A 22,470-nucleotide genomic window follows, 5' to 3' on the forward strand; every position below is an offset into this window, starting at 1 on the left:
AGTGAACTTAGATCCATCCGTCTCTCTGGCAGCAGCGCGTGCCTGCTCGTGCCTCGTAGACCTCGTTAAACCACGCCCCCTCCGCTCATTTCGAATGCAAAGATGTCAGCCAATCACAACAGTGGCCGTTTTTACTGAAGTCTCACAGCAGACATGCCTCTTGAAGCAAGGCATTCAGCCACAGGGCAAACAGCAGTATAGAAAAAATGCCTTTTTATTTCTAAATTTTGACATTTTATGATGTAAAAATCATACTAACAATATAAGTACACCTCAGTAAACATTATAAAATAATAGAAAAATGCCAAGCCATGGGACCTTTAAGGCTGTTCTGGCAGTCGAGCCTTCACAATCTGAGACTTCATTACAGTCATTTTGAGTGAAGGATGAATTGGTTTTCTATTATCTGTGCCACATTTTAACAGCACAACTCCCCTCCTTTTTGGCACTGGGAATTGAACCAATGAAAAGTATTATAACTTGCTCAAATTAGAAATAGCAAAGGTCAGAGTTATTGAGTCCTGTTGGGATGAAGACATTTTCATGGTTAATGCAATTGTAATTCACACTGTAGCCACATGGCAATTCTATGCTCCTGTTTATGGTTTACTACAGCTATATTGAAAATAGCAGAGCTTCCACTATAGGAGACTAACAAATTCAACATCGACACATGCAACTTGAAATTGCTGTACAATTCCAGTATTAAAGTTATTCCAATTTACACAAGATACATGGCCTAGAATGCGCAGCATCTACGGCCTTTATCCTAAGTGTTTCATCACTTACAGTAAAGCAATCATGTGTTTTAAAGAATAAACTTGACTAGTCTATGTGTATCTTGTAGCACAAACAACTATAATGTGTAATCAATGCGCACAATGTGTTATACAATTACAAATTTGAAAATACAAACAGGATCATTGCAATCTGGATGTTTTACTATTAAACTCCTTGCTAAGAGGCTGCTAGCCCGCTCGCAAGTGAAGTTAATAGCTGAAGCCCTTGCATGAACACTGCAGTTAGCTCACTGAGAGTTTTACCTGCAAATGAGCGCTGTTCTTTGCCTTTAGAAAGTAATTTCCTATTTTTCTGAAAATACGGCGGAGGTCGCCCGTTACCCAGTGACCAGCATTTTCCCTCGGCATGACCGATTTTCTGACAGGATCTGCAAAACCTGTTCTCTTTGCCATTGGGTTGTCTGCTATGTTCTCCTGGAGTTTTAGTATATTCATGACTCTCGGATGCTTGCAAATCATCCTGCATGCCCTTAAGAGCTGAAATAGACACACTTTCTTGTGCATTTTCATCTACGAAGTGAACATGCTTTTTAATCCCATTGCTGTTAAGCATTATGGGAGTCATGCACTTTTCAGCATTTAGCTTAGATTTCCATCTATTTTCTATTCTTGAGCCCCAGTCTACTATTGATTGGAATGTGTTTTTGACTGGATCGACGCCATTTGACAAAGCCCGTTGGATTGGGATGCCAGCATTAATTTTTACAAGTTGTAATAACGCGTTATGGTCTCGATCTGCATTTTCTAATCCTGAGTGTTAAACAAGTAAAACTCAAGTAAATTTATAAAATACTACAAAATGTACTTACCCAACAGTAGATTTTTAATAATATATCTAACTCTCTCCTCAAGTCCTCTTCTCCTTGTGGTTGTAGAAAGGAACGGGAGAACGAACGCATGGACGCTATCTCGTGAGATAATCTATAGGCTAATATCGCGGGATTTTGAAATATCGCTAGATTTATTAATATCTTTTGTTACTACATCTTGGCAGCACAGTTCAAGTCAGACTTAATGGTGATAGGATATATTACTGTTTTACATATGTATAAGCATACATTCCATAAAAATAATAACAACGAATACATAAAACGGGTTGAAATAATGACTCAAATGCAGTGGGTTCACATTCACAATCACTTAGCCACACAGAGCACTTTGTGATTTTAAATATATTTTAGCCTATATTAAAAGTAAATTAAATATAGGCTAAATCTTGTATTTCATAAAGGTTTTTTTTTATGGGTCTTGACTAGACGTGTATGGGACGTCAGTGGACGTCTATTCACAACCTCCTAAAAAACTACTTGGGGCACTTAAATTAATTATTGCAGTATTAACCATGCAAGGTGTAAGCAGCTTCTACATATTTCACAATGATTTTATAGAGGGTCATGATGGACTATAAATGCACGTGTAAAAGGACGTCCTCTCACACGACGGATTCACAACAGGGTATATATTGAACTACACGTAGCTAAAAGTCAAAGTAACTATTATACATGCAACCGGAGAGAACTGTAGACATGTACAAATGTATCTGAGTGCATTTTTAAGAAATGTTCTGTGTTACATACTTTTATCGATTTATGCCGTCCTACCGCGACTATTTTTGGCCAGGGAGACGACGTTGCCGTCGGACCAATGTTTGCTGGGTCGTTCGTTCTCGACCATTGTCTTGAGATCGTTACGACGAAGCAAATAAACAATTGCAGCGTGGATTTTCTTGTATTTTGATTCAGATTTTAGTTGTGCGCCCTTAGCAGAATACCAGGATATAATTTCGTTGTTACTCCATTTCAGGTTCAATCCTTTATCGCTTAATCGAACGAGGAGATCTTGTAATTGTACGCCTAAGATTGCCATAATTTCCTCATCTGCACTGCTGCTGTTCTTTCCCTGAAAAGTCATGTTTCACGTCTAATTCTTACACAATATCGGATTTCTACGGTTCCGATCTATATAGTGGGCATACCGACCCGTACTAGAAATGTGTCTATATGTGTGAGTTGCAAATAAACTTTCCCTCAACAATTCTTAAAGGCAAAGAAGGTTTACTTACTCATTCTCTGGTCAGAGGGTCAGCTTTAATCCATTCACAAGATCAACAGAACAGCTGAAAAAAGAGAAGCTCAAATCTCTTGTTGATTTTAAATCCAATACTTCGCTGAAAACACGTTGCTCGTCTGAGTCGCAACATCACGTATTCGGGGTCACCAACTGTAAGACCGCATGAATTCGCTCCAAGGATCGGTAGCGAACCGCGGTGAAGGCCGCACGCGTTCAGTGTTTCAGCTGGAAGAATGGATTTGATTATAATATTCTTTATCTGACTCCATTTATCATAGTTGTCGCATTTAGAAGAGAATGCCAACCAGTTGTTTGATCATTTATATTTGATAGTTAATCATACATTTAATCGTTCCGTTTTATCCCTTTGTTGCAATTATACCGTTCCACATTGGGGATAGTTACTAATTACAGATTAATTCAGAAAGGATCAAAATGTAACAATTTATTAACAATCAAGTGTTGGGGTAACAGCTTAGGACCCAGGACCAGTAGTGAAAAATGAAGACCAGGAGTCAGGAGTCAGATTAATTAAAGAAAATTTTACTGAAGAATAGTTTGCAGTTTCATCAGCAGAAGCCAGCTCAAGAGGAGTTCGTAGGCCGCACTCCCTCCAACAGTCTCCCCGCCTCCGTCTAACGTACATACAATTTTCTGAACAGTTATACTGTTTTCAAGGTCTAGACACGTCATTACTGCTGAAGGGTCAAGGGTCAAGCCAAACATCACTTGTCTCTTGGTCCTAAGCTGTTACCCCAACAGTTTATGGTGGAGGATTTGGCGAGCAATCATTCCTTGGTACACCTCTGGCAAACAAGTAGATAAGGTAGTATATTTTTATTATTAGACTTGTCTGACTGGAAGAGACTGGGTTGGGGGTACGGGAGAGCCTTTAATTTCGAGAGGAAATAAGGATTACTTATACTACGGGTTGTGTTCAGCTATCTCGAGTGAGTCAAGAAGCTTTGTTAAGAAACACAAAAGGGTATAAGCGGGCGCTCTGGGTTGCCAGTAGAACTGTTACCAGAGTGAAATAGTGGCATGCGGAAGGAGAGCTGATTGTTGAAGCTAAGGTGAGGTCACCACTCCTCAGGGGCATGCGGCACTGGACAAAGGGGGCCAGTGCACACCGCAAACCTTCTCCGTCTCTTCCAACTCAGACAGGGGGCCCCCGAATTTAGGACAATAGACAGTTAGGGATTAAGTTATTAGTTAAACAAAATAAAAATAGATTCAGGGTTGTTTGCCAGGGATGCATCAGGAACGATCCCGAGTAAAAATGTAAGGTATGACCCAAATTGGAATGGACCAGTAAGTGACTTTTTCGTATAAGTGTACTTTGCAGTTTCATCACGCAGAAGCCACAGCTGTGTTGGTTAAAGATCTTCGCCTCCATCTCTGCTGGTATAATTTCAGGTGAGTATGAACTTTGACTAAAATGATGGCTAACAATTTGAGTGACATGATCAGTCCAGATAAAGATTTTGAGACGAAAGACAGCAAACGCTGTAAGCAGCGCTGCTCTGAAGCCCTGACGTCAAAGAAATTTGAAAGAATTATCAAGTAAATGGGCAGCAAAAGTTTTAATTCTAATTGGAAAAGTTAATCAGAAACTTGACTTGCTAAAAGCTAAAAGACTGGAAAAATTTTAATTCCTAACTGTTTTTGAGATAAATTGGCAGAAATCACTGAAAATTATGTAGGATTTGGTCTGTGTAATCTGAGTAAAAGGACTTGAAGTTGTTTTTGAAAAGAAAAAGGAAAAAGCAGATATAGTCACGGACACGGAGGGATTTTAAACAGAGGTACACAGATTGAAAATAAGGAAATAAGTAATAAGTTCATATATTGACGTCTTAAGGAATTCCTTTTAAAGGAAAGATCCATGATCATTTTAAAATAAATTATGAAGTTAAAAATTAATGGCAGTAACTATATAATTAGAGACATAGAGGGTTTAAATGATAAAAATGTTAAAATGATTCGTGAAAAATTCTGATAAAGTTTATTTGACTGGATGTTGGTAAAAACACTGTAGGAGAATATGGTTAAAAGCTAAAAACCCTAGAAGCTGATGTTTTGGTTTCAAAAGATAAGCTCCTGCTGAGCTGTAATAAAACAATTCGCTTATCTGAATCTGGCCCCACCATGCCATTTCTGGTGCTGTGGCTAAAATTAGAAGAGTAACTCAGACTCAATTTAGATGTTTGAAGTTTAAATGTATTGTATGGGCAAAAGACAAAATATAAAATTATGGTTATTTGGAACCGTCAATTCTGGCAAAAGATAGAGTTAAAAGGAAAATATCTGTCGCTTATTTGAAAACTATTTTAATTTCTAGCCAGGTCTTACGCTGAGATAGTGTGAAGTCTGACGTTTATTGGAAGATAAATGTAATCTCTAGCCAAGTCTTATGCTGTGTCAGAGTGACAAGTTAAAAGTTTATGAAAATGCAGTACCAGTACTGAATGCATAGAAGTCTCTCTCTTTCGAAACCAGCTCAAGGCTGATATCTGAGCCTGTGCCACAGATGATGGAAGATATTGATGAGTAAAAGCACATGGCATCACTTGAAAATAATAAGACATGTTTTAGGGAAAACAGTGTTTAAAAAGGTATGAGATGACAGCTCTGTCTGTTATGACGACTTTTGTCATTTCTGATGTTGATTTGAATTACTCTCTGGATTAGTTAAAGTGGAATTGTAAAGTTAAAGATTGCCGTCCATCATGGGTTAAAACCATTGTCTAAATTCAACTGAGGGCTTAAATTTAAATAATGTCAATTGATTAAAAATGGTAAGCGTAAATGTTATAGACTTGACGGCAGAGACAAAGTGACAAATTGGCTGAAGTCACTATCTAAATTATCCAGAGACCCCCTCAAAATTCTGAAAGGCCGGAGGGCGACCAAAGAGATAACTTCTAAAAATGAAAAGTTTTATTTGTACTTTATTTTAATTTAAAATGATATTTTTATTTATATAGAGAACCACAATTAATGTTAAAGAAGCAAGTGACTTTAAGTCTTTCTGTGTCACTGGGATTGAGATAAGAGGAATATAATATTTTGGTTTCTGCAGAGCAGTAGAGATAAGAAACCATAATGACGATATTGTGTGGCATCTGCAGATTGATAGAACAATAATGAGAAATAGCCCAAAGATTAATGATGTGAAATAGAATTTAGGAACACCCGTAAAGTTAAATGGAAAAACAGCTTTAAAGAAATTGACGATGACTTATAGTCCAAATTTAAAGTAATATGGGAAATTATGAAATCTGTAAGTTCTTTGTAAAGTTATGACACGTTTGGGTGTAAGTGGCAAGATAAGGCTAGTGAGGATTTGATGAAGTATCACTACCAAGTGACATGAATTAAGAGGTTTAATATTTTGGTCATTTGGAGCTTACACCTGAAGAGTTTTAATGGACAAGACATTGAGAATAAAAGAAAATTAAAAAAGGGTACTTTAAGGAAAACCCTGATGAATGATCTTAAATGTTTTACTAATAACATGGTGATTAATAATTTGGTATTTAGTATGATTAAGCATAATGTCAACAAGATAAAGATGAGTGAACAAGCTTATTGAATGGAATACGAATTGATAATTAAGTCATTTTGATTAAAAGGTTTTAACATTAACTATTTTATTTTATTTTTTATTTTTTGGTTATGTTCATTTATGGTTAAAAATTATGTGGGCTATGATGAGTGAAAATGAGTCTGTTGGAAAAAGTAAATTTAGCAAAAGGGGTCTTGAGTAAAAATTAGGAACACGTTTATGTTTTAAGTGGAAATAATGAGATGGATGATATGAATGTTTTCTTTTATTTTCTATTCTTTTGAGGTGGTGCATGCTATATGAGACTGAATGCAATTGGATGGACTATTCTGTTGTTTATTTTTATTTATTTATGTTTTATTTTTATTTCAGGCCACTATTGAGTTTTATACCTGAAAAGGTCTGTTTTGAAATTAGGAACCAGCCTAAATTGGTAGACCATTAATACCCCAACATTGGCCTCAGTAGAAACTTAAAGGGAGGGGTCTAGAATCCACTGCCTCTCCAATATAATTGTATATATATATCTTAATTAAATTTATAATCAAAGACTTAGTCAATATTTATCTTTCTATATTATTATCATGAATTGAATGATCCTCCCTAGTTATGATTTTGTTTCTTCCTTTATATTTTCTAAAGTTTGTATTTGCTCTCTGAGTGGTGACTGAGGGTCTGTCCTAGGCGTGTGTGATGTCTCACGAGAACACTCGTATCAGGAAAACTGTGTGATCAGGAACTATTATTAACCTGTCTCCATGTTTTTAGTCATTTGAAATCAGACCTGGGGCTCTGCTGACTCTTGAATGCACTTTCCAAAAGGTTCCAGAGAATATCGGATCCTGTTGAGGGTCAAAGATCTTAAGCGATGACCAATGAGCATGAGGTGATTCCCCGATGACGGGTAAGCTCTTCTGTTGGCCAGCGGAGGACAACCTAAGCCAATGGGGGTCACCGCCATTGGGGCACCTCCAAGAAGGGGGGTGTTTTTATGTGAGGTGTGTATGAGAGGTGAGGCAGATGTCTGTGAGGCCAGCAGCATCACTGTGGGAGGGGAAGCTGTGTTTCGGAGGGGCCAAGGTCAAGACTGGACACAGCAGCCCCTGCCCTAATATTGGCCCCTCTATACCGCTCACCAAATACCGCATAATTGAGAGCCAGGAAACACCTTAAAGATTGGCATTCAAGGGTCAGCTGAGATCATTCTGGTCACTTTAACCTTGCAAATTTCAGTCATGTGTTCAGATTTTGGAGGCATCACACACCTCTAACTCGATGGGAATGCAGCAACAGAAATTGCTCATTTAGCCCGGCTTCCAGAGATTAAATATGGACTTGTCGTTCATTTTATTTTATTTTATTTTATATTTCCTTTTACTGAAACCCTAAAGAATTGTATGAATACCATTGTACTATATTGTCTGTTCCCCTCTCAATGAGAGAAAGCACGTTATCAGTATGTTGATCAGGAGTTTTGAGTTAAGAAGAACATTGGGGCCCTGTTTGTGAGTGGAAGGGGTAAAAGAGCCTCAAAACGGGGACTGGTCTTTTTAGTGGCCAGCATGTCCGTGATGAGGTGAAGAGACAATTGTGACCCTAAAGGGAAACATGCGTCACCACTTGACCTTCCGTAGTGACCTCACTTGTAGACCAGACGTGGCGGTATGGGACCCCCACATATGGTCTAAAAGGGGGGAATGAAGGGTCAAGGGTCAAGCCAAACATCACTTGTCTCTTCATCAGACACATATCCTTCAAGAATGATTTTATGTTCAATATTAAAATAAGAATGAATGATAATCAAGTTATAACCATTTCCTACATTTGATAAATCAGTTCTCTATATTCAAGGAGTGATTTAGGATATTGTAGTGTTTTAGTTGCTCTGTGCTTTTGAATCGACATTCTTTAGGAGCTGCTCTGAGTCTGTGTCAAGACGTGCTGACAGGCAAATGTCCTTGGTGTTTGAAGTGAGAAGAGCTCAGTATGTGTTAACTGTATGTCTTCCTAAAGCGACCCCCGGGGTCATCTATGTTACAGCTATGTGACTCTTTTGGGGAGAAATGTACCTCTCTGATATACTTTTCTTTCTTTATAGAATAGAATAAAGTCACTTCTGTACTAAATGTAGTATCAGCATGTTTTGGAGAAGTGCTTTGTTGATAGTTAGTTAAGATGTTCCGACCTTGATGGAAACTGGTATTCTCTGGAGTATTGTGTGTGTGCGTTGTATGATTTGTGCAGATCCAGTATTGGATATGGGCCTTCCTGCAGGCGATGCCAGACCTTTAGACACTTTTCTGTGACCTCCGAGGTCACTGGAGACTAATCTGGGCCTGGGCGACATCAAGTCTACGCATTTTTAGAGATATATGCTTCTATCTGTCTACGTGTGGAAAGTTGCTTACATTGCAGGTTGTTAGAACCAATCAGAATCATTCCACATGGCAGTAATGACGTGTCTAGACCTTAAAAAACAGTATAACTGTTCAGAAAATTGTATGTACGTTAGACGGAGGCGGGGAGACTGTTAGAGGGAGTGCGGCCTACGAACTCCTCTTGAGCTGGCTTCTGCTGATGAAACTGCAAACTATTCTTCAGTAAAATTTTCTTTAATTAATCTGACTCCTGACTCCTGGTCTTCATTTTTTCACTACTGGTCCTGGGTCCTAAGCTGTTACCCCAACACTGCCATGTGGAATGATTCTGATTGGTTCTAACAACATGCAACGTAAGCAACTTTCCACACGTAGACAGATAGGAGCATATATCTCTAAAAATGCGTAGACCTGATGTCGCCCAGGCCCAGATTAGTCCCCAGTGACCTCGGAGGTCACAGAAAAGCGTCTAAAGGTCTGGCATTGCCTGCAGGAAGGCCCATATCCAATACTGGATCTGCACAAATCATACAACGCACACACACAATACTCCAGAGAATACCAGTTTCCTCAAGGTCGGGAACATCTTAAAGAGCACCTATCATGGCATTTAAAATGTTCCAAATATTGTTTTAGAAGTCCCCAACAACAGTTTTGCATGCATGCAATGACAAAAAAGACTTTAGTTTTCTTATAATATGCATTTATTTTTACCTGTTTTGACAGCGATTCTCAAATGATTCCTTTAGTGATTCACTTTTCAAAACCCCGCCTTTACGTGACGCTAATCTGCGGTGATTGGTCCGATGACCCAGTCAGTTGTGATTGGTATAGTCTGTGCAGATATTTTCGGAAACGGAAGTCTTATAGTGACAGTAATTTGTTAATATGTGTCAGGAGTTATGAATATGAAAACCGCGTCGGAACCGTTTGATTGTAATATGAGCCTCAGCTGATCTCATTCATAAAAAAACTCCTCTATTCTCCTCACGAAGACTCGCGACAAATCAACATCCCTCAGGGCTTTTAGTTCAAAAGTGTGCAGATGAGGAGACATATTGATAGATTCTCATATGTCTGTGTCAAATTTCTAAACAGAGGAGTATTTTTTATTCAATACTTCCTCAAAATGCGCAGATATAGCCTAATCGTGAGCGATTGAGTCTCTTATGTGTTGTTTTCAATTCATCCTGGCAGCCGGAGGGCGCTCTGTGCACATGTAGTCCATGTACAGACAGACGAAGAAGAACCATGTGCCATAATAGAAGTCCATAATAAAAGCTTCCTGAGATCGCGAAACATGCAAATAGAGACATTTGACGATTAAATAAACACACAATCGCCAAATGTATGGTTTGTCTTCAAGCCACTTAGTCTTCAAATGCTCATCCTTGGGCAGATGAAAAAAGTTTGCTTTTGAGTCGCACTTCAGAACACAGCGTCTCGTCGCCATGATGTTTTCTAGTTTTCACTGGCGTCTTGGAGCGCAATAAGTGGGCGTATCGTATTCAAATAACTTGACAAGTTGACGTCATCTAGTCAGAGAAAAAGCTTCGGTCTTCTAACGATTCTTAAAAATGACTCAGAGTCGACTCTTACTTTTGAAAGAAAATAACTTTATATACGGTGTACTGTCATATTTCAAAACTTTGCAGGATGTTTTTGTTCACTTAGATCTATGTTACACACTACATGAAAGGTAAATTTCAAAATTCCATGATAGGTGCTCTTTAACTAACTATCAACAAAGCACTTCTCCAAAACATGCTAATACTACATTGAGTACAGAAGTGAATTTATTCTATTTAGTAAGAAAGAAAAGTATATCAAAGAGGTACATTTCTCTGAGTCCCCAAAGAGTCCCATAGCTGTGACATAGATGACCCGAGGGGTCACTTTAGTAAGACATACAGTTAACACATGCTGAGCACTCTTCACTCCCTGGAGTGTTATACACCAAGGACATTTGCCTGTCTGCACGTCTTGACACAGACTCAGAGCAGCACCTAAATAATGTGGATTCAAAAGCACACAGCAACTAAAACACTACAATATCCAAAATTACTCCTTGAATATAGAGAACTGATTTATCAAATGTAGGAAATGGTTATAACTTGATTATCATTAATTCTTATTTAAATATTGAACATAAAATCATTCTTGAAGGATATGTGTCTGATGAAGAGACAAGTGATGTTTGGCTTGACCCTTGACCCTTCATTCCCCCCTTTTAGACCATATGTGGGGGTCCCATACCGCCACGTCTGGTCTACAAGTGAGGTCACTACGGAAGGTCAAGTGGTGACGCATGTTTCCCTTCCGGGTTACAATTGTCTCTTCACCTCATCACGGACATGCTGGCCACTAAAAAGACCAGTCCCCGTTTTGAGGCTCTTTTACCCCTTCCACTCACAAACAGGGCCCCAATGTCTTCTTTTCTCAAAACTCCTGATCAACATACTGATAACGTGCTTTCTCTCATTGAGAGGGGAACAGACAATATAGTACAATAGTATTCATGCAATTATTTAGGGTTTCAGTACAAGGAAATATAAAATAAAATAAAATGAAAGACAAGTCCATATTTAATCTCTGGAAGCCGGGCTAAACGAGCACTCACTGGTGCTGCATTCCCATCGAGTTAGAGGTGTGTGATGCCTCCAAAATCTGAACACATGACTGAAATTTGCAAGGTTAAAGTGACCAGAATGATCTCAGCTGACCCTTGAATGCCAATCTTTAAGGTGTTTCCTGGCTCTCAATTATGCGGTATTTGGTGAGCGGTATAGAGGGGCCAATATTAGGGCAGGGGCTGCTGTGTCCAGTCTTGACCTTGGCCCCTCCGAAACACAGCTTCCCCTCCCACAGTGATGCTGCTGGCCTCACAGACATCTGCCTCACCTCTCATACACACCCCACATAAAACCCCCTCCTACATATTTATTTATTTATTTATTTATTTTATTTTATTTTATTTTATTTTTCTCGGGGGGGTCCGAGATGACTTGATCGTGATTTCCCTGGCTTGGGTTGCCCCCCGTCAGGCCATAGGAAGTCTTACCCGTCATCGGGAAAAACCACATCGTGCCCACCTCGTCATCGCTTGAGATCTTTGACCCTTAACAGGATCCGATATTCTCTGGAGCCTTTTGGAAAGTGCATTCAAGAGTCAGCAGAGCCCCGGGTCTGCTTTCAAATGAGTAAAAACATGGAGACAGGTTAATAATAGTTCCTGATCACACAGTTTTCCTGATACGAGTGTTCTCGTGAGACATCACACACGCCTAGGACAGACCCTCAGTCACCACTCAGAGAGCAAATACAAACTTTAGAAAATATAAAGGAAGAAACAAAATCATACCTAGGGAGGATCATTCAATTCATGATAATAATATAGAAAGATAAATACTGACTAAGTCTTTGAATATAAATTTAATTAAGATATATATATACAATTATATTGGAGAGGCAGTGGATTCTAGACCCCACCCTTTAAAGGTCCCGTTTTTCGTGTTTTTTTGAAGGTTTGATTGTGTTTACAGTGTGCAATATAACATGTGTTCATGTTTCGCGTGTAAAAAAACACAGTATTTTTCACACAATTTACTTATCTGTATACTGCTGTTTTCACTGTCCTAAAAACGGCTTGAAAGATTTCACCTGTTCTATGAAGTCCCTCCTTCAGAAACACGTAACGAGTTCTGATTGGTTCAGCGGTTCCCGTGTTGTTATTCGACAGCAGCTTAGCGCACGCAGAGCGCACGTTACCGGAAAGGTCAACCCTCTTACCATAACGGAGATGCATGCGCTCAATGATCTCTAAGTACAGCGTCCCTGGTAAAGCCAAAAAAAGGTGACTTGACTCCGGGATGAAAATAACAGCGTCTCGACGACATGGCAACAAACTAACTATACAACTAACAAGACCACGCCCCCTTTTCCGCGCGTTCTTGTGGGCGGAGGTTAGTCGACATACTGCTCTACTGACGTAATTAAAGCAGGAAGTACCAGGATGTAGTCCTAACCAGCCGTTCGCTGTAGGCTTTGAAAGGGAACTTCTGTTAAATAAAATATCTCACTTGGCATTGAACTTTGAGCTTTATAATTTTACAGGTATTATAAATGCTCTAACAGCAACATTACACACTAACTAAAGTTTGAAAAATGGGATCACGAAGAACAGGACCTTTAAGTTTCTACTGAGGCCAATGTTGGGGTATTAATGGTCTACCAATTTAGGCTGGTTCCTAATTTCAAAACAGACCTTTTCAGGTATAAAACTCAATAGTGGCCTGAAATAAAAAAAATAAAATAAAAAAAGTAAATAAATAAAAATAAACAACAGAATAGTCCATCGAATTGCATTCAGTCTCATATAGCATGCACCACCTCAAAAGAATAGAAAAGAAAAGAAAACATTTATATCATCCATCTCATTATTTTCACTTAAAACATAAACTTGCTCCTAATTTTTACTCAAGACCCCTTTTGCTAAATTTACTTTTTCCAACAGACTCATTTTCTCCCCTCATAGCCCACATAACTGTTGATGAACTTATCCATAAAAAGAAAATAGTTAAAGTTAAAACCTTTTCATCAAAATGACTTAATTATCAATTCGTATTCCATTCAATAAGCTTGTTCACTCATCTTTATCTTGTTGACATTATGCTTAATCATACTAAATACCAAATTATTAATCACCATGTTATTAGTAAAACATTCAAAATCATTCAGCAGGGTTTTCTTTAAAGTACCCTTTTTAATTTTCTTTTATTCTCAATGTCTTGTCCATTAAAACTCTTCAGGTGTAAGCTCCAAATGACCAAAATATTAAACCTCTTAATTCATGTCACTTGGCAGTGATACTTCATCCAATCCTCACTAGCCTTATCTTGCCACTTACACCCAAACGTGTCATAACTTTACAAAGAACTTACAGATTTCATAATTTCCCATATTACTTTAAATTTGGACTATAAGTCATCATCAATTTCTTAAAACTGTTTTAGAATGATTTGTTCATGCATATCACTCATTTATATCTATTTTAACTCTTTACGGGTGTTCCTAAATTCTATTTCACAACATTAATCTTTTGGGCTATTTCTCATTATTGTTCTATCAATCTGCAGATGCCACACAATATCGTCATTATTGTTTCTTATCTCTACTCCTCTACAGAAACCAAAATATTATATTCCTCTTATCTCAATCCCAGTCACACAGAAAGACTTAAAGTCACTTGCTTCTTTAACATTAATTGTGGTTCTCTATATAAATCAAAATATCATAAAAATTAAAATAAAGTAAAAATAAAACTTTTCATTTTTAGAAGTTATCTCTTTGGTCGCCCTCCGGCCTTTCAGAACTTTGAGGGGGTCTCTGGATAATTTAGATAGTGACTTCAGCCAATTTGTCACTTTGTCTCTGCCGTCAAGATTCAAGATTCAAGATTCAAGAGTTTTATTTGTCACATACACAGTTATATACACAATATACAACTGGCAGTGAAATGTAAACAGGTCCGCTCCATGGACAGTGCAAATAACAGTTACAAGAAATTAAAATAGAGATAGAATAAAATTAGAATAAAAAGTATTAACATAAGTAGAATTATAAATAAATCAAGTAAAAGATAAAAATAGGAAATAAGATAAAAATAAAATATAAAAATTAAAATATAAAAATATAAAAAAAAAAAAATAAATAAAATATTTCAAAAGTCAAAATGTCAAAAGTCTATAACATTTACGCTTACCATTTTTAATCAATTGACATTATTAAATTTAAGCCCTCAGTTGAATTTAGACAATGGTTTTAACCCATGATGGACGGCAATCTTTAACTTTACAATTCCACTTTAACTAATCCAGAGAGTAATTCAAATCAACATCAGAAATGACAAAAGTCGTCATAACAGACAGAGCTGGATAACAATCCATTTAAAGCTCGTCCCGTGTTCTGGATCATCTTTTCACCAGATTCCTTCAAAATTATCAGTTTCTCTAAAGGTTGTCGTTTACCTTAACCCATCTGTAATGGTCAAATACTCATTCCAGAGGTTAATGACACCCAATTAGGACAGAACAGTTCTAGGAACACATACAACATAAAGTGCAGTCACACCCACACACACATTAAACATTAATTGCTCATTCGCAAATTTTGCTTTTAGTGTTTACTCAAATTATTACTTAAACTGAGCTTTAACGTCTGCTCATTATTAATTTGTCTCTACAAAAGTCAGCTGGATTGTTTTGGTTCTGATATCATTTCTTTGTTTTGTTTCAGCTTTAGCAGGGCGATAACAAATTGCACCATCCCTGCTTCCACAAGCAGTCTCTCTCTCTCTCTCTCTCTCTCTCTCTCTCTCTCTCTCTCTCTCTCTCTCTCTCTCTTCAACAGTCTTCTAAGACTTTAACTTCAATGTTAAATTCATCTCATACCTTTTAAAACACTGTTTTCCCTAAAACATGTCTTATTATTTTCAAGTGATGCCATGTGCTTTTACTCATCAATATCTTCTATCATCTGTGGCACAGGCTCAGATATCAGCCTTGAGCTGGTTTCGAAAGAGAGAGACTTCTATGCATTCAGTACTGGTACTGCATTTTCATAAACTTTTAACTTGTCACTCTAGCACAGCATAAGACTTGGCTAGAGATTACATTTATCTTCCAATAAACATCAGACATTATCCTTTTAAAAGATTAATATCTTTTGCCAGAAATTACGTTTTCAAATGATAATAATTTTATATTTGTCTTTTGCCCATACAATATATGTAAACTTTCAAATTGAGTCTGAGTTACTTCCAATTTTAGCCACAGCACCAGAAATGACATGGTGGGGCCAGATTCAGATAAGCGAATTGTTTTATTACAGCTCTGCATGAGCTTATCTTTTGAAACCAAAACATTAGCTTCTAGGGTTTTTAGCTTTTAACACCAATTCTCCTACAGTGTTTTTACCAACATCCAGTCAAATAGACTTTATCAGAACTTTTTACGAGTCAGAGGAACAGGAAAATGAATTATACATTTTTATCATTTAAACTCTTTATGTCTCTAATTATATAGTTACGTCGTTATTCAAAATTTTTTGTTATGTCGTTATTCAAAATGTATAGTTATGTCGTTATTCTTTTAGCCATAATTTATTTTAAAATGATCATAGATCTTCCTTTTAAAAGGAATTCCTTAAGACTTCAATTTATTGAACTTATTACTTATTTCCTTATTTTCAATCTGTGTACCTCTGTTTAAAATCCCTCCGTGTCCGTGACTATATCTGCTTTTTCCTTTTTCTTTTCAAAAACAACTTCAAGTCCTTTTACTCAGACTACACAGACCAAATCCTACATATTTTTCAGTGATTTCTGCCAATTTATCTCACAAAAAGTTAGGAATTAAAATTTTTCCAGTCTTTTAGCTTTTAGCAAGTCAAGTTTCTGATTAAACTTTTCCAATTAGAATTAAAACTTTTGCTGCCCATTTACTTAATAATTCTTTCAAATTTCTTTGACGTCAGGGCTTCAGAGCAGCGCTGCTTACAGCGTTTGCTGTCTTTCGTCTCAAAATCTTTATCTGGACTGATCATGTCACTCAAATTGTTTGCCATCATTTTAATCAAAGTTCATACTCACCTGAAATTATACCAGCAGAGATGGAGGCGAAGATCTTTAACCAACACAGCTGTGGCTTCTGCGTGATGAAACTGCAAAGTACACTTATACGAAAAAGTCACATATACTGGTCCATTCCAATTTGGGTCATACCTTACATTTTACTCGGGATCGTTCCTGATGCATCCCTGGCAAACAACCCTGAATCTATTTTTATTTTGTTTAACTAATAACTTAATCCCTAACTGTCTATTGTCCTAAATTCGGGGGCCCCCTGTCTGAGTTGGAAGAGACGGAGAAGGTTTGCGGTGTGCACTGGCCCCCTTTGTCCAGTGCCACATGCCCCTTTAGGAGTGGTGTCTTCACCTTAGCCCTTAATCATCTCTCTCCCCTTTAAGCATGCCTTACTTGCACCCCGTTTCCCAACTTATTGGCCTACTGGAGCGACTTCTTATACCCCTTTCTGTTTCTCAAAAAGCTCTCGACTTACTCAGAGATAGCCGAAACACAAACCTTAGTATAATTATTCCCTATTTCCCATTGAAATAAAGCTCTCCCGTTCCCCTAACCCAGTCTCTTCCAGTCAGACAAGTCTAATAATAAAATATACTACCTTATCTACTTGTTTGCCAGAGGTGTACCAAGGAATGATTGCTCGCCAATCCTCCACCATAAACTGTTGGGGTAACAGCTTAGGACCCAGGACCAGTAGTGAAACATGAAGACCAGGAGTCAGGAGTCAGATAAATTATTATTATTTTTTTTCTTTTTTTTTTTTTCTTCTAGGAGTCAGATTAATAGGCTATATGCACACGCAGGCGATTACGTACTTCCGCTAAAATCTCCGCCAGCTAAGCTACTTCCGCTTTCATACTGCTGAGGTGATTTTTTTGTCCCCAAGGCCCAAGTGATAGCGTTATGGCAAAGAAAACGTTTAAATTCCAGCGAACCGACAGCACTACAGCTGAACATTGTTGTGTGCCTCTGTGTCAAGCCTCAAGTAAGTACAACAAAGTACTTAGTTTTCACACATTTCCATCTGATGCGGAAATAAGGCGAAAATGGCTTGTCGCTATCCGGAGGGACAACTTTACAGTTACTCCCCATACCCGAGTATGTAGCCGGCATTTTAAAAAGGAGGATGTTCGTGAGCCAGGGTCCGAGACAGGGAGACGGCTATTAGTTAAGGGAGCTGTTCCAGCATTGTTTGAGTGGAACAATTTCACCCTTCCCACTTCAAGACCGGGGGTATGGGAGAGGAGAGAGCGGCCGCCGCCAGCGGTGTCGCGGGATAACACAGCGTGCAAGGTGGCTGATATCCTCATGGACCACGACTACGCTTCTGCTCCAGATCCTGCCGTTTTTGATTTAGCCCTTGAGGACAACATGCCTCTCAGAGAGGAGATCCTGAAGCTGAGGGAACAAGTCGACAAGCTGACAATGAGTCAGCGGTTTGGGATTCATCGTTTTGCTGCCTCAGACAAGGACATATGTTTTTTCACAAGGTAAGATGTAACTAGATGGACTAAACTAAACTTTGACTTGTCTAAACTTTTGTCAGTATCCTTGCATCGGTGTTATTGTCAAACATACTGATTGTTCTGTAGTACTTTTGCAGCAACAGATATGGTTGTGTGTGTGTGTGTGTGTGTGAGAGAGAGAACGCGAGATAGTGTAGTGGTGTGTGTGTGTGTGTGTGTGTGTGAGAGAGAGAGAGAGAGAGAGAGAGAGAGAGAGAGAGAGAGAGAGAGAGAGAGAGAATAATGGGAGTAATAATTGACATTTTCATAATATCTAATATTTCATAGCAATATTGATGTATCATTTATTTCCCTATTCACTTGAATGTGTCTCCCAGAATGACTGATAAACATGATTTAAGTCCCGATATATGACAAACTATTTGAAAATTAAAAATGATAAAATATAAAATGATAAATGATGATACAAGATGTAAATGCTAATATCTAAATTGTATTCGTTTAGATTTGCATCCTATGACCTGCTGATGAGATTCTGGGCCTTAATAGAACCCTCGCTGCCATATATGGTCAGTGTGACTCAAGCACAGAGAGGCACCTTTACAGAGCCGAGTTCCACTGTAGTAAGTACTTATTTACATGGACCATACAATACAACTTAAAGTTCAGGGATAATGAACATTGCTCTCAATATGTACATTTTTTTCTTTTGAACAGACTCGTTCCCTGCAGCCCATTGATGAGATGTTCTTGTTTCTCAACTACCTTGCGCTGGGTTCAAAACAACGTGACCTTGCTGACCGGTATGGAGTCCTATGAAATTATCAAACTATGAAAACGGGCCTCTTGTAAAGGCTTGGTCAAAGAAACCAGCATAGCACTTGTTCTGTGAGAAACACAGTGTCTGTAAATAGTTTTTTTTTTTTTTAAATGTATAAAATTGACCACAATTTGTCTAGAAATCTATCTAATCAGTTTATTGTTAACTTTTGCAAATGTATACAAATGGCCATAGGTTATTTATTAAAGTTTTATAACCACTTTGTTTAAATGTACCTTTGTATATTACTTTTTATAAATTGCATTTTATAGTACCTCATGTTATTTATGCACTGTTGTACATTGCACATACTCTTTGAATATAAGAACTGAATCATTTGTATTTTATAAGTACTTTTGTTCATCGGTGCTTTCAAGCTATCTGTATAATAAACTGATTAATGTTTACATAATAAATAGTTACAATGATTTGACTTGTGTTAAATTCGCTTCATGTTGTTATGAACCATTACCTAAAAAAACAACAACAAAATAAAATTCATAGGAAGGAACATGTAATTTAATGAATTAATAATATATACACACACTACAATATTTTCAGTACTATGAAATATAATATACATTACATGCCTCTCATTGATGTGTCAGAAACTGAAGGTGTAAAAAACAAACACCCAAACCCGGGAATGGACAAAAATATGTATCAGTTCCAGTTGTGTATAGATTTCTAAAAATGAACAATAAAACTTGAACCAAACATATGTACAAATATATATGAAATAATTAGAACTGACAGTAAGAGAAATATTTACAGAAGGTTGTTAAAGTGTGATAGATGTTAATAGCCTAATTATCTAGGTAAGCATGGAGGTAGCAATAAAAAAAGAAATGGTCTATTTTTTCTTTCATTGTTTTGGTCATTTCAATGTCTCTGGGAATCCTCTGAATAAACATGTCTTCCTGTGCGTAGACAACAAAGTCACACCAGTCCAAACCAGAAATCAACATCTGGCCCTGGATCTGCCAAAAGTATGCATGCGATTTTCTCAATGTGTGTCTACCCTCACTGATCTTAATATATGGGCAGTCAACATAGCTTGCTACATTGGGGCATTTAATTTCAACAAGGCCAAACACAGACTGCCCCTTTGGATCATACACAATGCCATCAGGTGATGACCCTATCCAGGGTGCGTCAGGGTGGATAAGGAAGCCACAGGGATAGTGGTTAACCTCCCTTGCTCTGCAGTACTCCTCTACTGCTGCAGGTTCCATGTCAAGCCCCCTCCGCATGTCTGCAGTCTGATGGCTAGGTCTCAGAAGCCTTTTTGCTAGATTTTCAGCAGAGCTCTGTGCCCTGGTGTGACAGACCTCTCTGAATTTGGAGGAGGTGATGCGGGGCCGCCTTAGTTGGTGCCACTCAATGCAGGAACTCTGCTCTTTTGTACCATAGGCAATTTTGTGTGCTGTCTCTAATGTTGTTTCCAGGGACATCATGTGGTGCTGCTGATGTTCAGTGCAGACAAAAGAGCAGGTAGAGGGCCCCAGCCTGTAACCATGAAGTGGGAGCTGTGGGAGAGAAGGAGCATCTGTGTGTGGACATGTTTTCGGCACTCTCTTTGCTGGCATGTGATAAGATAGCACGCTTCCTTCTTGCACTTTTCCAAATGCAGAGTCAACCAGAGGAACATTAATGTCCATAGCCATAGTTGTTATTAGCGGAGCCACATTACTTGGAAGATCACGGTACACTTCATCCACCCTGAGTGTGGAAAGTTCAGACAGAGGTGAACTGACACCCTTATACAAGTTGCTCCTATGGAAAAGACAAAAAAAAAAAGAGCCATTAAGTTAGTTATACATAAGTTGTACCAACAAACTAAATTAATATAAATTAATGATTTTTATGTTAAAAAGTCTGAAGGGATGTTTTTGACTTTCTTGCTTGAACAACTGAGAGCATAAAATGCTAACAATGAATGTTGAAATGCAATGTATCACACGATTACTTTATCTGAGGTCTCACTGATATGATTACTACAGAAAAAGTCTTTAATGATTGTTTATTGTTTAGTTTATTTATTTGAACATGAAAAAAAAAAATGAATATACATAAAGCATACAAACCTACATATATACAATACAATTAAAATAACAAATAAGTAAGTACATGGACTTCTCAGTACAAGCTTCCAAAATTATTGTACATAATTACAACAGTAACAGTACAACAGTAAAAACTATTTCCCATGTTCAAAAATGAGTAGGAAGAAGTTCAAGCCAACTTATGATAATATCAACAGTACTAACCTGATGCCTTCTACCAGTTTTCGTTCCTTGGGTCTGGCTGAAAGAATCACCATGTCATTGACCAGACCAGGTTTAACACCCTGCATGTAAACAAAAAAGGATATCAATAAACACACATTTTCATCAATTTAATCAAAGTACTCTTTTAGAAACGTTACCATGGTTCTTGGCTTATGCCACTTTTGTTCAGTCTCTGTGCAGCTGTGTGTTGGGGGAACAGAGGTGATACTCAGCTGGCAATAATGTGCAGTCTGGTACAACAGAGCTGCAACATGATTACACAGAGCTGTACCTGCCACACAGCTACACTGGCAGCTTTCTAGCTGTACAGGACGGGCATCCCTAAACACAATCTGTGAAAATACAAAAATATGTTACAATAGAATAAAAGTACAGTTTTTTAAAAGGAGAATGGATGAGTACAGTGAGAATGTTTACAAAGCAAAATAAAAAAAACAACTAAATTTGGGGGAGGTAAAAATTGTAGCCAAATTATTATTTATTATTATTGTTATTATTCTCACTCTACTCATTTAAATAACAAGGGACACAGAACGTGTGTCAAAGACGTAACAAAACAGAACTCAGTTTCTGTGAATCCCAGTGCTTAGCGTACATATTTAAATATTGATAAATATTCTAACACACCAGTGTTATTGATGGTATATGAATCAAAATATGTATTTAAAATAGCTTTTAGCAGAATCACATGCGATGATTCACAGAAACTTGATCTGACGAACGGAACCTGTCTCATAAACTAGCCTGCTCTGAACCTGCAGGATAACTTTCCCTTACACTCAAGCTGTGAGGCTTTTGGCTTTTCCTCATTGATCGGTAGCACTCAGCCCTAATGGTTACCTCTCCTGTGTTTGAATCCTTTTTTGAAACTGAGATTGACAATGGCGTTAGGAAAATGTACGTGATTGACACACAATATTAGACAGACCGAGACCGAGACAGACACATACAATTTTCACTTACTGCGCTAGCGTTACATAGCATGCATGCTAAGGGAATATAAACACTACACGTCTAACGTTAGATCTTACCTTCATAATTGTGAATGTAGCTTGAAACGTATAGCTTGAAGCCCTTCTCCTTCTTTGTTGTCGATGTATGACACAGTGTTTGGATTATTCGACTCACGTCGTTGACCGTCATCCTAGGTAGATCTTGAAGCGACCGGGTGAAAAACGCCAAAGCTGCTATTGACGCTACGCGCACCGGAAGTGACCTAGCTGGCTGACTTGGAATGCGGAAGAGAGTGTGCATGAAGCCCATTAAAGAAAATTTTACTGAAGAATAGTTTGCAGTTTCATCAGCAGAAGCCAGCTCAAGAGGAGTTCGTAGGCCGCACTCCCTCCAACAGTCTCCCCGCCTCCGTCTAACGTACATACAATTTTCTGAACAGTTATACTGTTTTCAAGGTCTAGACACGTCATTACTGCCATGT

At 37.9% G+C, this 22,470-nt stretch overlaps 1 protein-coding gene across 1 annotated transcript; it reads right to left on the minus strand.

Moving 5' to 3' along the window:
* Positions 1-19,626: 19,626 nt before the first annotated feature.
* On the minus strand, positions 19,627-22,178 carry LOC307133450 (uncharacterized protein; the record flags this gene model as incomplete). Its single annotated transcript, XM_079828534.1, has 5 exons — positions 19,627-19,664; positions 19,766-20,520; positions 21,015-21,094; positions 21,173-21,367; positions 22,164-22,178. 5 exons carry the CDS (start codon positions 22,176-22,178, stop codon positions 19,627-19,629), a joined length of 1,083 nt encoding a protein of 360 aa, XP_079684660.1.
* Between the last annotated feature and the right edge of the window lie 292 nt (positions 22,179-22,470).

This window comes from Gobio gobio (assembly GCF_949357685.1).
Source record: "Gobio gobio genome assembly, chromosome: 11".
NCBI lineage: Eukaryota > Metazoa > Chordata > Actinopteri > Cypriniformes > Gobionidae > Gobio > Gobio gobio.